The 14,255-nt window shown below is 42.0% G+C and overlaps 1 protein-coding gene across 1 annotated transcript; it reads left to right on the top strand.

Annotated features, from left to right (window-relative positions):
* Positions 1-802: 802 nt before the first annotated feature.
* LOC308157270 (cystathionine gamma-lyase-like) lies at positions 803-10,668 on the top strand. Its single transcript, XM_080530803.1, has 12 exons — positions 803-1,067; positions 2,160-2,241; positions 2,664-2,759; positions 3,142-3,251; positions 3,611-3,745; positions 3,866-3,923; positions 4,011-4,088; positions 4,393-4,545; positions 4,815-4,936; positions 5,627-5,679; positions 6,067-6,205; positions 9,723-10,668. Exons 1-12 carry the CDS (start codon positions 891-893, stop codon positions 9,744-9,746), a joined length of 1,227 nt encoding a protein of 408 aa, XP_080386929.1. The 5' UTR covers positions 803-890; the 3' UTR covers positions 9,747-10,668.
* The last annotated feature ends 3,587 nt before the right edge of the window (positions 10,669-14,255 follow it).

Here is a 14,255-nt window from a genome sequence, read left to right as displayed (position 1 = left end):
GCATAAAAGCTCCTTTATCTATCTATCTATCTATCTATCTATCTATCTATCTATCTATCTATCTAGCAAAGACCTAGGTTCTAGGCCCTGGACAATCTAGACAATTTGATGGCAGCTACTAGATTGTAATCAAGTGCAATACTGAAACACAACTGTGAACATTTCAAACCTGCAAACTGCGACACTTTAAATGAATGTGCAATAATACTATGTGCAATATGACAACCCTCGTGTACATAAGGTTCAGAGATAGGAAATATTAGGATATTTATAGCATAGCATAGAGTACAGCACAGTGTTTTATTTGTATAGTATAGTATAGTGGATAGTGGATATAGCCTTTATTTATGTAAACCAGCTCTTTTCCCTTCTTGTTTTTAGTATTTTTTTCCTAGCACCAGGGGAGCCCCCCCTCCCAAATTTCGTTGTATGGTACCTGTACTATATTAATGACAATAAAGACCATTCATTCATTCATTCATTCATTCATTCATTTATTAATCTATTTACCCCTCCATCCATCCACCCATCTACTGCTTAGATCTATGTACTGTATACTACGGCCTCCTCCTCCTATTGGCTCAGCCCATTCATTGCATCATACTGTCATTATGTGATGTGGGGGTAAAAAAAAAAGGTCCCGCAAGCAAGCATCAAATAAACCACGAGCGAACAAGAGTCACGTGTCAACAGACGCCCCTGTCGAAACACCAATCACTGCCGTCACCACGTTGGAGCGAAGCGATGATTGGGTTAAAACGGATTGGGGTATTACAACGTCAGCCCTTAAATGACACTTTATTCTCGTATTAAGGCTATTCAACGGTAAAACATACACATCCTGTTACTGTAACCTCAGGGGAGCCGGCCGGTCTGGAGTTGTAAAACACATGGCTTCCTCAAACGAACAGAACGACTTGTCTGCCGGATTCCAAGTGCAATACAAGTCATTCGCAACCGAGGCGATCCACGTTGGGCAAGAACCAGAGCAATGGAAGTCTATGGCCGTGGTACCGCCGATCTCCCTGTCAACCACGTTCAAGCAATATGGACCAGGAAATCATGCAGTAAGTTTGCCAGACCAACACGGAAACAAACCCTTTAATGCTTTACCCCCAAGTATGATTCTCGTGGTCCTGATCTATAATTCAGATGTTCAGAGTTTGGTTTGGCCGTGGTGGTAAGCCTTGCTATTATTAGATTTTGTATTACCGAAATTACATTACAATAGCCCTTTGGTGAGCCAAGCAGCGGGCCAGCAGCAGTCATTGTAATGAATTCTATTGATGTCAATTCAATGAAAACGTGGTGTTGTTATTTTTACTTGTGATGGGTGAAGGGGTGATACTTCACCCTTCATAAAGGGCCTACTGTCACTGTGGACACGAATGAATGTGTCCAGTATCTCCCTGTCTCATTTTGGCAGCATATGTGGAGAGGCACTACTTCTGTGCGTATTTTCTTTCCTTTCTTCTTTTTCGGTCTGAACAGTTTCTTCCCCCATGGCAGGGGTGGGCCTCACAAACAAGCCCCCCTGCCTCTTAATGACTTAATGACTCTGGGACTTCCACTAACCCCCCCCCCCCCCCCCCCCCACACACACACACACACACACACACACACACACACACACACACACACACACACACACACACACACACACACACACACACACACACACACACACACACACACACACACACACACACACACACACACATAGCTGACAATGTAATCTACATTAGTTTTACATACGCTAATTTGCAGCCTACATAATTATTGCTCTACTGCTCCTTTCTGTCAGTCTTTTTAAACCATTTTTGCTTATATAGGCTAGTGTCTATTACTTTTAATTTGTATAGTGTTGTCTGTGTCTTTATGTCTTATGCACCAACCACACCAAGTCAATTTCCTGTATGTGTGAATATAGCCTACTTGGCAATAATACATTTGCAGTGTATAAAGTAGTTGATAGAGGAATTTTCAATGAGTTTGAACATCTGAACATATGTTTTGTTATTAGATGTGTAGCTTTTGTCCATAATGCCATTCACTCTTACCCCTCCTATAACATGAAGTGTTTGTTCCGGATTAGCCTATCTGTTATCTTCCAACTCTGGGCTTCATGGGCTATAAATGGAATATTGTCTTTTCTTTAGGGTTTTGAGTATAGTCGGAGTGGAAACCCCACAAGAAATTGTCTTGAGAAAGCTGTGGCTGCTCTGGATGGGGCGAAGCATTGTAAGTGTTTGTTTCAGGCTAACCCTAACCCTCAGATGACAAACCCACGTATAACATGTTATAGATGTGTCATTATGGTTATACTACTATTTCACTGAGATAGTACAACAAAGGTTAATCAATTTAAAATCTGGAGAATGTTTCAGAGTATAGCATAGATTTGACCTAGTTCCCCTCTGAAGAATAAAATAAAATGTAAATCTTTTTCCTTCTAGCATTGTAACTGCCAATGGCCCCTGGTCATGGCATAGATTACTCTTTCTTACGATGACTGATTTGTAGATGATTCACTTACTTAGACAGAATGTATTTGTTGTAAGTACTAAGTAGCTTTGGATAAAGGTGTCTGCTAAATGCCCAAAAATGTAAAAATGAAGATAAATGAGATCTGAGAACTGTCATTAACTGTGAATTTCCTGCAGGTCTTGCTCTGGCCTCCGGGCTGGCGGCAACGATGACCATCACTCACATGCTGAAAGCTGGGCAAGGCGTTGTTTGCATGAACGACGTGTATGGAGGTAAGAGTTAACCACTGGAGTTTGTGAAACAAAACAAAATATTTGATCGTAAAATATGTTATTTTATGTTATATTCTCACTGTAAAAACTCTGCACTGCACTTTATATATGTTGCACTATCCAATGCACTGTTGTCTGTCCTGTGTTGTCCTGTTTTTTGCATTTGTTTTTGTATACACGTGAAAAAAGTATAAACGCACTTACTGTAATGCCGAAGCAAATTCCTATATGTGTATGCATAATGGCAATAAACGTTATCTGAATCTGAATCTGAATCTGAATTTTGTAGGTATTATTGTATAGGTTCACGATCAAATCAGATTGGCACTTTTACATTTTGGACATGAAAGATTGACCGCTTATGTCCTCTGTTTGTCGACAGGTACCAATCGTTACTTCCGAAAAATCGCTGCTGAAGTCGGCTTGGATATTTCCTTTGCTGACTGCACAAAGATCGAGTTGCTCACTGCTGCTCTTAAGCCCAACACCAAGGTGTGCTGAAAGTCTACTTGGTTGACACATTAACTGTATCCCTTTTCTTTTGAAATGACCAAAAATGGATGTGTCATTCTGAATCAGCACTGTGATTCTTCTGTTGTCAAAGCCCCACCCTGAGTTTACCATTAGTCATAGAATCTTGGCAGACTGTCTTTTACAATGCAATAGCAGTCGCTTCACTCATGTTTTAGCTTGTGCTAAAACTTAAGTGCACCTGCCTATACCCAATTAGTTACTATAATAGCCGTGGGAGTTTTGATCACATGTATGGCACTTCTTCCCCCAAAATATTAAATCTGAACTTCCCATGTAGCTCTTTGTGAAAAAAATGTTCTGTGCTTGTTTTGCTACAGTTGGTATGGATTGAAACCCCCACCAACCCCACCATGAAAGTAGTGGATATCCAGGCCTGCGCAGACGCGGTCCACGAACAGAACAAGGACATTGTTGTGGTTGTGGACAACACCTTCATGTCAGCCTACTTCCAGGTATGTGTTGCTGCAACGCATGCTCTGCTAACCTTCAAATACATTTCATCAGTTCCACTGTCAGAGCATGTGTTGATTAACCCAAGTCTACTTCACTTGTATTTGACTCTTACTCTTCAGCGCCCCCTGGCCTTAGGAGCTGACATCTGCATGTATTCAGCCACAAAGTACATGAATGGTAGGTACCTGCTCCAAGAGACTATTTCAATGGTTGCATAACATGTTGAGCTTATCTGAGTCTTTTTTGTTCTGTTTTGATTGGCAGGGCACAGCGATGTGGTAATGGGCCTGATCTCTGTGAACCGCGAGGATCTGTTTGACCGCCTGAAATTTCTGCAGAACGGTGAGGGGATCAATTCACCCATCAATGACACATTTTTTGATCCGTCATACCAATTAAACTGATGTATTACCCTAATATTTAGGACTAATTTGACTGCGTAGTGGAGCCGTTACTCAACTCTGACCTACTTTCGCTCATCAAACATCCACATGTGCCCACGATGCCAGGGCTTTCTACCAATTCTAAACCGCAGATAAAGAAAGCTTTGTTTGTTTGTTCTTGGTTTTTTGCGTCTGGGGAGCTGATTTGGATTATCTAACACGAACACTTTGTCCCTCTTTGGTCTTTTTTTGCCCTCTCGAAGCCCTGGGAGCAGTACCGTCCCCCTTTGACTGTTACCTGTGTAACCGTGGCCTGAAGACCCTTCATCTGCGGATGCGGCAGCACTTCAAGAACGCTCTGGCCGTGGCCAAGTTCTTAGAGGCCGATCCCAGGGTGGAGCGTGTCATTTTCCCAGGTGACAATATTTGCAATATTATTCAGCGTAGCATACGATAACACACAACATGACCTGCTTTTACAGTCAAATGGAAAAGGCCAACGTTTTCAAAACACAGCCATGTTGTTATGTGAATAAGCTGAAACTAAAGAAGCCTCTTTAGATGTCTCTATTCACACCAACATCATGTGTGTCTCCAGTCTCCCCCCACGTATTGTCTTTCAGGTTGAGCCAGCTGCAGGCATTAATCTGTTGACTGACTGGTTTTCCCTCTCGACTCTCTGTAGGCCTGCCCTCCCACCCGCAGCACGAGCTGATGAAGAAGCAGTGCACAGGCTGCCCGGGGATGATCACCTTTTACATAAAGGGCAAACTGGAGAACGCCACCTCCTTCCTCAGCAGCCTCAAGGTGAGGGGGAGACTGAGTGACGGCTACTGAGACGGCAGAGGGTTTTGGTGCTATGTTTCTGATGTGATGTACAGTAGGACAAGTGCCCTTTTACAGAGGTAAGAGGTGGAATCAAATCAAATCGTATTTGTATAGACTGCATTTCTCACAAAAAATGTGACCCAATGCACTTCACAAAGAGCAAAGAAGATAAAGCAACAACTAAAGATGGTCATTTAAAAGGCGAGATTAGATTAGATTGATTGAATAAGTAGGTTTTGAGGTCTCGCTGAAGTCTCTTGTGCTGTTATGTGATGGTTCTGTGATGGTTCACCTAGTGATTGTGTGTTTCTTATATAGGATAGGATATAGACCCCATGTATTCTTAGTAGTAATATATTTCCATAAACATTTGTAATGCACTCTGAAAATGAAGGTGAACCGTTTAGCAAGCCATTCGAAGATGTGCAGAAATTGTTGAGAAAAACAAATATGAGAAGATGAATGTGTTTTTAGTGGCTCTCCCACATATCCTGTATGATTTGTCTCCCTGTTTTTTTGTAGTCCTCAATGCTGCAGCAGAGGATTTGGGTTTTAATTAGGCCAATAGGGGAGATAGGATGTTGTCATTGGGTTGCTGCCTAAGTGTTGTGTGGGTCAGGATTCAATTCACAGATGCACATGTTGTAAACAATGATGTCTTGATTTCAGTTGTTTGCACTTGCGGAGAGCCTTGGCGGTTATGAAAGTTTGGCAGAACATCCGTAAGTACCCCTAGAGACAGTTTTTGCTACAGTCATGTAAATAACCTCACACTATTTTATTTACCTCAGTCTGAGATCATTTGGTCAAGCAGAGTTTTATCAGTAAAACCTGGTAATGTGCAGTTGAGCAATTTCAAATGCCACAAGGTGGCAGCAGTAGTCAACCAGAAAGTGTCCTCTGGCTTTGATCTGATTTCTTGATCTGAGGTTCTTGTAAACCATTGATCTAATTAGAGAAAAGACAACAATTTAATCCATTTATTACAGCACTTTCCCCAGTGATAAAAAATAAAATAAAAAAATATATATTTTGTTTGCGTAATGATAAATTTAGTTCTTTCTACTGTAGCGCATAATGTCCCTGATATCATATACTTCTCCCCCAAGGGCAATCATGACCCATGCATCTGTGCCGGAGAGTGAGAGGGTCATACTTGGGATCAGTGACACTCTGGTCCGTCTGTCTGTGGGGCTGGAGGATGAGCAGGACATCATTGAGGACCTGCAACAAGCTCTGGACGCTGCTGTAAGTTCTTGCAATCCCTCTGCTACCACTAACATCCTCTTTATAACCTATGCTACCACTAACATCCTCTTTATAACCTCTGCTAACTTGCTCTCTACTCACGAGATTGAGGGGACTCAGACACCAAGCAACAAGTTCGCTAATGATTACTTGGTGTGTAAATAAACCCAAGGGTATGTACACTACTGCACTGGAATCAAGGTTATCTCCTATCTCAAGACTACATCGGATGTCACATGAGTCATGACAGGGCTTGACATTAAGCTTTTTCAGGTACTTGTCCTTTGGACAAGTGAACTTCTCTTTTAGAGAGCTCAAGTTACTTGTCCAAATATGACGGCAAGCGTGCGTGTGTCAGTCTGTCTGTCTGTCTACTAAAACACTACAAGCCAGTAATACATTCCATTCCAATTTCAACAATTACTGTGGATCTACGTGCACGCCAGAGAACGTTCAATTTCAAAGTTTAAAGTAAAGTGGTCATGCCACTTAATTAATGTGTGCTCTGCCAGTGTTAATGTTTTGATTCAAAGGCATGATTTGCCAGATTCTCTAAGCATGATTGTTTTAATTTTGAGTTATTTAATGAAGTTGAAATTATAATCAATATTAACAATTAATTAGTTGTGTTCTTATTTGTTGATAATCCAATGTGACAACATGCCCAACATAGTGTAACAATTTACCCGCTGATGGGGCAAATTGTCACAAATGCACACTGTCTATTTAACGGTCTACAGCGCCGTACTGAAATAAGATATGAAGATATAATCAATACAAAATATGTGCCCAAGACTTCCTTCTTATGGAATGACATTTACAGTGTGTGACAACATACTCCACGCTCCCCTACTCAGCGGACATCGATTTTTTTGACAAGGTAGCATACATTGGCACTGGCAATGGTTCTGGTGTTTTGTCCGATGACATTTTGCGTTTCCCCGCATTTCTTGGCACCTGGACAGTTTAAGATGCTTGAAGGAACATTGTGCATGCTGGTTTGAGTAACGTGTCGGTTTCTTAAAATTTCCACAAGCCAAGTTCGCGGTCAAGAAGGTTGGCACTTTTGCGGGCAGTGGGGTTAATAACGGTCACGCGGACGAAATAGAACTAGACAGGTACAATACCTGTGGAAATTGTGAAGTGTGCTTGCCCCCCCCTCCGGGCCACTCCACTGTATCCCCCGGGGAAGACCGCGTGTCTTTACGTCACTCAGAGGCCGAGCTGTGGCGTTTTGAATATCGCCCCATTCATTATCTATGGACTTTTTTGGCCGCTTAACGGGGCATTGTGGGTAAATCGTAGGCCGTAACCTTCTGTCGGACAATAGCAAGGCGAGTTGGAACGAGCCGCACGTTTTGACACCTCTCCTGTCTACCTAGTCCCAAAACTGTGGGACGAGAATTAAGCAATTAAGCAATAATAATAATAAGAAGAAGAATATATACTATGTACAATACTAATAAGTGTTGCTTGCTACTGCAAGCACACTTAATAATAAATAAATATATGTACAATAACAATAGTGTTGCTTGCATCCTGCAAGCACACTAATTAGAATTTCTGAGACAAGCTACACCGTGCCTCATAGGCAGTGAGAATGAGGTGCGGCATAGCTCGTTAATACATTTATTACTTTTGCGATCGGACAACTGAAGGAGTAATAATTTTTTTGCGGATATTAATACATATCGATTTATTTATTTTTCTCTTTGTTTTATCTTGTCCGTCGGACAAGTGGAGTAGGAAGTCCACTCGTCCGAACATAAAATGTACTTGTCCCCGACAAGCGGACAAGCCTTAATGTGGAGCCCTGCCTGACCCTCCTGTTGTGTTTAATCTCTCTCAAACATGTATTCATGCCCCTCAGGAATAAACGGAATAGAGTTTAAAAAAAAGAACAGAGCGGTTGGTTAGGATTTAACTGTGGCTGCAACTAACTTTTTTTTTGACAAATGGGACCCGGTCAAAAAGTGACAGTTATCCACAGAACATTTTGTGTGGAGCCAGCCAGAATTGCAGGCCAGGATTGGATTATAGTTTTGCAGCGGGCTGTCCCAAGAGAGTTATGGGGGGTGTCTTCCCCCTCCCTTCTTTTTCTCTGGACCTCGGCTGGAAGAGCAATATGTCTTGATTGCTGAGTGAAGGAGGCCTCTGTCTTTCTGCTATTGGTGGAGACACTCTACTGTATAAGGTGGCCGCTGTGGTTTTGCCCTCTGCATATGCTCAGTATATCCATAGCCGAATCCTCAGAATATCTTGTAGCTCTGTCTCTCTGTGTAGAACCTCAGACCACACACACACACACACTGATCAACCACACTAATGAAGGGTACAGAAGAGATTCATGTAGTGGATGTCATACTCTCTTATTATCCTGCCAGTAATACAGCTGTGGTTGAATGAATGAATGAATGAATGAATGAATGAATGAATGAATGAATGAATGGTCTTTATTGTCATTGCTACAGTACAGGTACCATACAACGAAATTTAGGAGGGTGTTAGGAAAGAAAAAAAAACGTTAAAAAAAAAACCACTTACATAAATAAAGGCTATGTACACTATCCACTATACTACACTGTACAGATAGACGACTAGGGTTGTCATATTGCACATAGTGTTATTGCACATTTATTTAAAGTGTTGCAGTTTGCAGGCTTGAAATGTACACATTTGTGCCTCAGCACTACACCTGTTTTTTTTTTTTTGTATCTGGGATATCTCTATACCCACTGTGTCTCTGTCCTGTTTTTTTTATGAGGTGATGGATGGCTTTTGGAACTGTTATCTCTCTACTATTGCTTTACATACACTTGTGTAACCTAGTGGAATTTGCAGAGTGTATCGGCTCAGGCTGAAGCCCCGTTGCCACTCACTGTAGTATAGCCCACCTCGCCACAGTAACCATAATGCATCTGGGCCACTCTGCCATCTGTAGCAAATGGAAATACAATTGAGACAAATATCTCCAATAACTATCTCAGTCCCAGGGTAAAGGTTTCTCCGATTGGTAGGGCGTTTAATTGGATGGGAAGTCCAGGTCCGCTGGGAGAGTTCCATTAAATTCCGGTCATGTGCCTTTCTCTGTCCGAGGCTTTAGGGATAGTGCCGATCAGCCTGTTTGGGATGAGGTTAATCATTGGAAAGTCTGAGGGGTTAAGTGCTGTGTAGGACGTTATTGCAGAGTATGCTCATTTCTTGGGGCTTTTATCGTGCCATTCTCTCTGTGAAGAACCTGGACTTGGCTCCAACGCCACGCTGCTGTTGGCAAACCGCCATGTCAAACAGCTGTCTGGGTCCCTGCCTCAGATCGTCAGCCCCACGGTGATGCGCTGAGAAATGACGATGATATTGTTGATTGCACTCCCGACTCACGTTTCCAAGAAACGTTTCACTCTCATTTTAGAAGGAGCACTATGATTTATTTAGAGTCGGTCATCCCCTCCGATGTCTGGGTTGACTCTAACCTGGATTTAATTGGTTGATTTTTATTCCCGTTGTTTTCTTTGAACAGCATCCAGACAAGAAGAAGAAATAAGCTCTTCAGATGTCCTGAGGCCAGTGCTTGTACCTGCCGTCATCAGCAGGACAAAGGCAGGAGTATCTGGGGTACAAACCAACCGTGTACACAAAGCAGAGCAGCGAGAGGGTGCCTCAACACTTCACACACATACTATGGATGCACTCATCATCAGGGAACAACCTGCTCTTAAAACAACTACACCTCCCTTAATTAACACCATGATTTTACATAAATTCTTGGATTCTGATTTTATCAGGAGCACTGAAAAGGACTTCATTTGAATCTTTTATTTATCTTTGCTGCTTTTAAAAAAAAAAGAAAGAAAGAAAGAAAATGCTTTGTTTGTTTGTATGTTGTTTTGTTGTTTTTTTGTTTGGATGGCTTTTGATTGGGGAATTTATTTTGACAGGGTTTTATTCAATCACAATTGGTGTCAGGGAGTTCTTTTTTTTTAATCAATTAAAATCTGTATTCTTCCCATGCTGTGAGAATTCAGGTTTCAACTCATATTACAATTGACTTTATTTGGTCATTGAAACAAATAAACACCCCGATAGCAGTTTTGTTTAAATAGAGCTCTGTGTCTCGTCCCTCAAGTGTACGCCAAGTAAAGGGAAGGTGGGGGAAGCATCGCCCCGGAGTTTGAGTCTTAAAGAATGTTAGTTAGTGAGGGAGTGCCAGGTGCTTTCTTGACCTTGCCTTTTGTCAAATGGTTTGGAGTTGTGTGATGAGTTTCTTTCAGGAATGGCTCAAACTAACGTGACTACAAAGTTCATTTGTGTATATGCCAACTTAAGTCCCTCCCCAGTTTACAGTTCTACTCAAATCACATATCATCTCTGCTTGGCTGCTCAAGTATGGGCTTCATTTGTGAGAGACCACATTTTGCTTAATGTCATCCGTGCTACCCACCCCATTAAAATCAGTTTGCAGTACATGTCTCTGTGTGTTTTTTCTTCCTCAACTTTCTGCTGTTAGAACACAAGCCCTATAATTGTGATTTCAGAATCAGTAACCATACTAAGTCAATATGCCACATGCAATTTAGCTTAAGACACCAAGTGTGTGTTCAGGGGGATTTGTAGATAGATATTTTGAGATGTAACCTAATGATGCAGTCAGTGTCCTAATGACCACCCCATCAATAACCATTCCACTAGCAGATTGAGTGACTTGTTCAGAGCAGAGGACTAATTATTAACCCAAAGGACTAGCTCACTGTGCTTCTAGTTTCCTGTCACCTACGGCAATGTAATGGATGTTACATCTCTCAGGGACTAGTGGGCCGTGTAGAGGCCATTATCTTTCAGGGTACTGGTAGTTCCACTGCACTAAAACATTGTTTTGAACTTCTATGTAGAAGCTAAATGTGACATTTGCAAATAAAAAAAAAAAGTTGGAAACTGTTAAAGCTGACAGTTTGGTGAGATTAAAGAACACCATAATTAAATGAAAATGTAGGTCAGAATATGGTACTTGGTGATGGAGAGGAAGTGATGCGTTGCTAGTGTGGGCTCTGTCTGTGACCTAAGATGAGAGTGTTTTGAATGCTGGGCTCCACTGTAAATCAGAAGCCCTGTCACGTCTGGAGATTAAAGGGAGCCTGCCTCTGACTGCATGCTGCCGGATATCCCAGACAAACACATTTGTTCCGGATGAATTCTAGCCACGCGACTGATCCTCGACCAGAAGTCTGACTCAAGTCAGGCCTCACGCTAGGTAGGACAAGGACATTCATAGTCTACACAATGTCTAAATCCTATTTACAAAAATGTGTGGTCGGGTTGTACTGTGTGTCTGCCTGAGGAGACTGCAGAACTCGATGGATACAGATACATGAGTTTAACAAACTATAAGTGGCGGTATGCCTTTCTATATTTGTCTAAACAATGTTGGTATCATGGTTCTAGAAGATAACAACCACTTGTCATCATAGCCATAAGTCCTTGTGTATGTTGCAGATACTATCTGTAATGTTATGTACCATGAAAGTAAACCAGTGCATTAAGGGCCTTAGAGATGTTTCTGGGTTCGGGTTCTTGGCTTCGGGTTTTGCAAGTTGAAGCACTTTACTGCACTGTAAAGATAAGACATGGCATGAATCATTTGATAAGATCTGTGAAACATAATGTTTCCAAACGACGAGAGTCGTTTGAAATTTGATGGAGGCCAAATACCAAGTACCAAACTCAGCTACTCGCATGTTAAGTGACCTTTGGATTGCTCAGATGTAACACGGTCCTGTGTTCATTTTTATAGGTTGTCTTGCCCAGTTCATCATCACTCACTATTTATGGTATAGCAGTCTAGAATGTCAGCCCTGTCTGTGTGTTCATGTACAGAAGCGCTACAAACACGTGTAATACATTTACATTTAGATTTCAGACATTTAGCCTTTATCCACAGCAACTTACAACAAGTACTGTACATTTGTCTAAGTAAGTGAATCATATATACTGTATATCAGTCATCATAATAAATGTTTATTAACCTTTATTTATGTAAACCAGCTCCTTACCTTCTTGTGATTTTATGCTTTTTCAAAACAAAACAAAAAACTTTCCTAACACCAGGGGAGCCACCCCTCCTAAATTTCGTTGTTTGGTACCTGTACTGTAGCAATGACAAATAAAGTCCATTCCAAAAACAAATATGCTAGGACCAGGGGCCAGTCACAATGCTAGATGGAAGAATTACTCTTTTTTTTTATATTCACAGTAGAGAAACTGTTCTACCTATTCTTGGCCTACAGTCACTTTACACTGTTGTCAAGACCTTTCAAGAATTGAACATGATTCTCCTTCTCGTTCTATTAAATACATCTAATCTCACACTTCACTTGACTCAGGAGGGCTGGGTGAGGCTATCCTTTCAACAGTCTGTTTTATATGAAGCTAGTTTTGCTGACTTTGCCGGTAATAGAACCTGAGGCCTATAGAATTACTCCTCAAATCAAATCAAATCAAATTTTATTTGTATAGCGCATTTCTTACAAGATGCAACTCAATGCGCTTCACACAATGAACATTTTCAGTCAATCAGTCAATCAATCAATCAATCAATACTGACAGAGCCGCGAGCAGGCAAAAGTAAAAACCTGTACACTATGTAGCCAGGAAAATTCCCTTGCAGCCCTCTACACATAGAGCGACTACTAGCCAGTTTGCCTACCAGCACCCAGCGGTGGGCCCCCACACCCCCCCCCCGGGGAGCCCCGGCCGCCCCACACACCCAGCCCGCCCCACCACCAGCACACCCGGCCCAGCCAAGCAAGCACAGACCAAAGAGGCCCCGCACAAGGACGGCCAAGCAGGTGCCCCGGCGGCGGAGCAGACCAGGCACACGGGGCAGCCGGGGGCCCCCAAGGGGAGGCCAAGGACCACCGGCACAAAGCAAGCAAGCAAATGCGAAAAACCTGTACACCATGTATCCAGGAAAAGTTCCTTGCATATTATCGGCGCACACACTGTCCATAAATGTAGTGTTATATCTGCATCATTCTGCATCCAGCATGGGCACAGGTCCTGCCAAAAGAGAATCTTAAGCACAGTTATGATGCAACAACACAATAAAGATGACAGCAATACAACCTGATGGTGGTCCTGGTACACTCTTGTACCGGTTCCAGTACTGCTCTAGGTGCTACTGGGAGCTGACAGTGCCTCATCAGCACCCGGGTCCTTTTTCCTGTCAACACAAATCTCAAAACACGAGTATGGTGTAATGGCCTAGTGATCCTAGTTCTATAATGTTCAATGTCTCCCTTAGTAGCAAAAGGCGACATTGAATAAGTAGGTTTTGAGGTCTCGCTTAAAAAAATCCTGAGTTTTAGACAACCTCAGGCCCTCAGGTAGGGTGTTCCACAATCTAGGAGCATATATGCTAAAAGCTGATCCTCCAAATCTCTTTGTCCTAGCCTCTGGCACTATTAAAAGTTCCGTGCCACTAGACCTTAGGGGTCTAGTTGGTGTGTATCTTATGAGCATGTCCACCATGTAATTGGGTGCATCGCAGTGGAGTGATTTATAGACTAGTAAAAGGATCTTAAAGTCTATTCTATAACTGACAGGGAGCCAGTGTAGTGATCTCAAGACAGGTGTGATGTGCGCTCTTCGTTTGGTCCTAGTAAGGACATGAGCAGCAGCATTCTGAACCATTTGTAGTCTATTAATCATTTTTTTGGGGAGACCTGTCAGGAGAGCATTACAGTAATCTAGCCTACTAGTAACAAACGCATGCATTAATTTCTGCCTGGGAGAGAAATTATTGTACCTTAGTGATGTTTCTTAGATGGTAGAAGGATGTTTTAATAGTATTATTAATATGAGTTTCAAAATGTAGATCTGGGTCAATTATGACACCAAGATTCCTAGCCTGACACTTAGTGTTAAGAGCTAGTGTTTTCAAGTGTGCAGATAATTTCTCTCTCCCAGTTTTCTCGCCAATGATCAATACCTCTGTTTTTTCTTGATTGAGTTGGAGAAAATGTTGTGTCATCCAAATATTAATATCAGCAATACAATC

Source organism: Nansenia antarctica (genome assembly GCF_963989245.1).
Source record: "Nansenia antarctica genome assembly, chromosome: 1".
Taxonomy (NCBI): domain Eukaryota; kingdom Metazoa; phylum Chordata; class Actinopteri; order Argentiniformes; family Microstomatidae; genus Nansenia; species Nansenia antarctica.
This window is presented reverse-complemented; position numbering and strand designations above follow the sequence as displayed.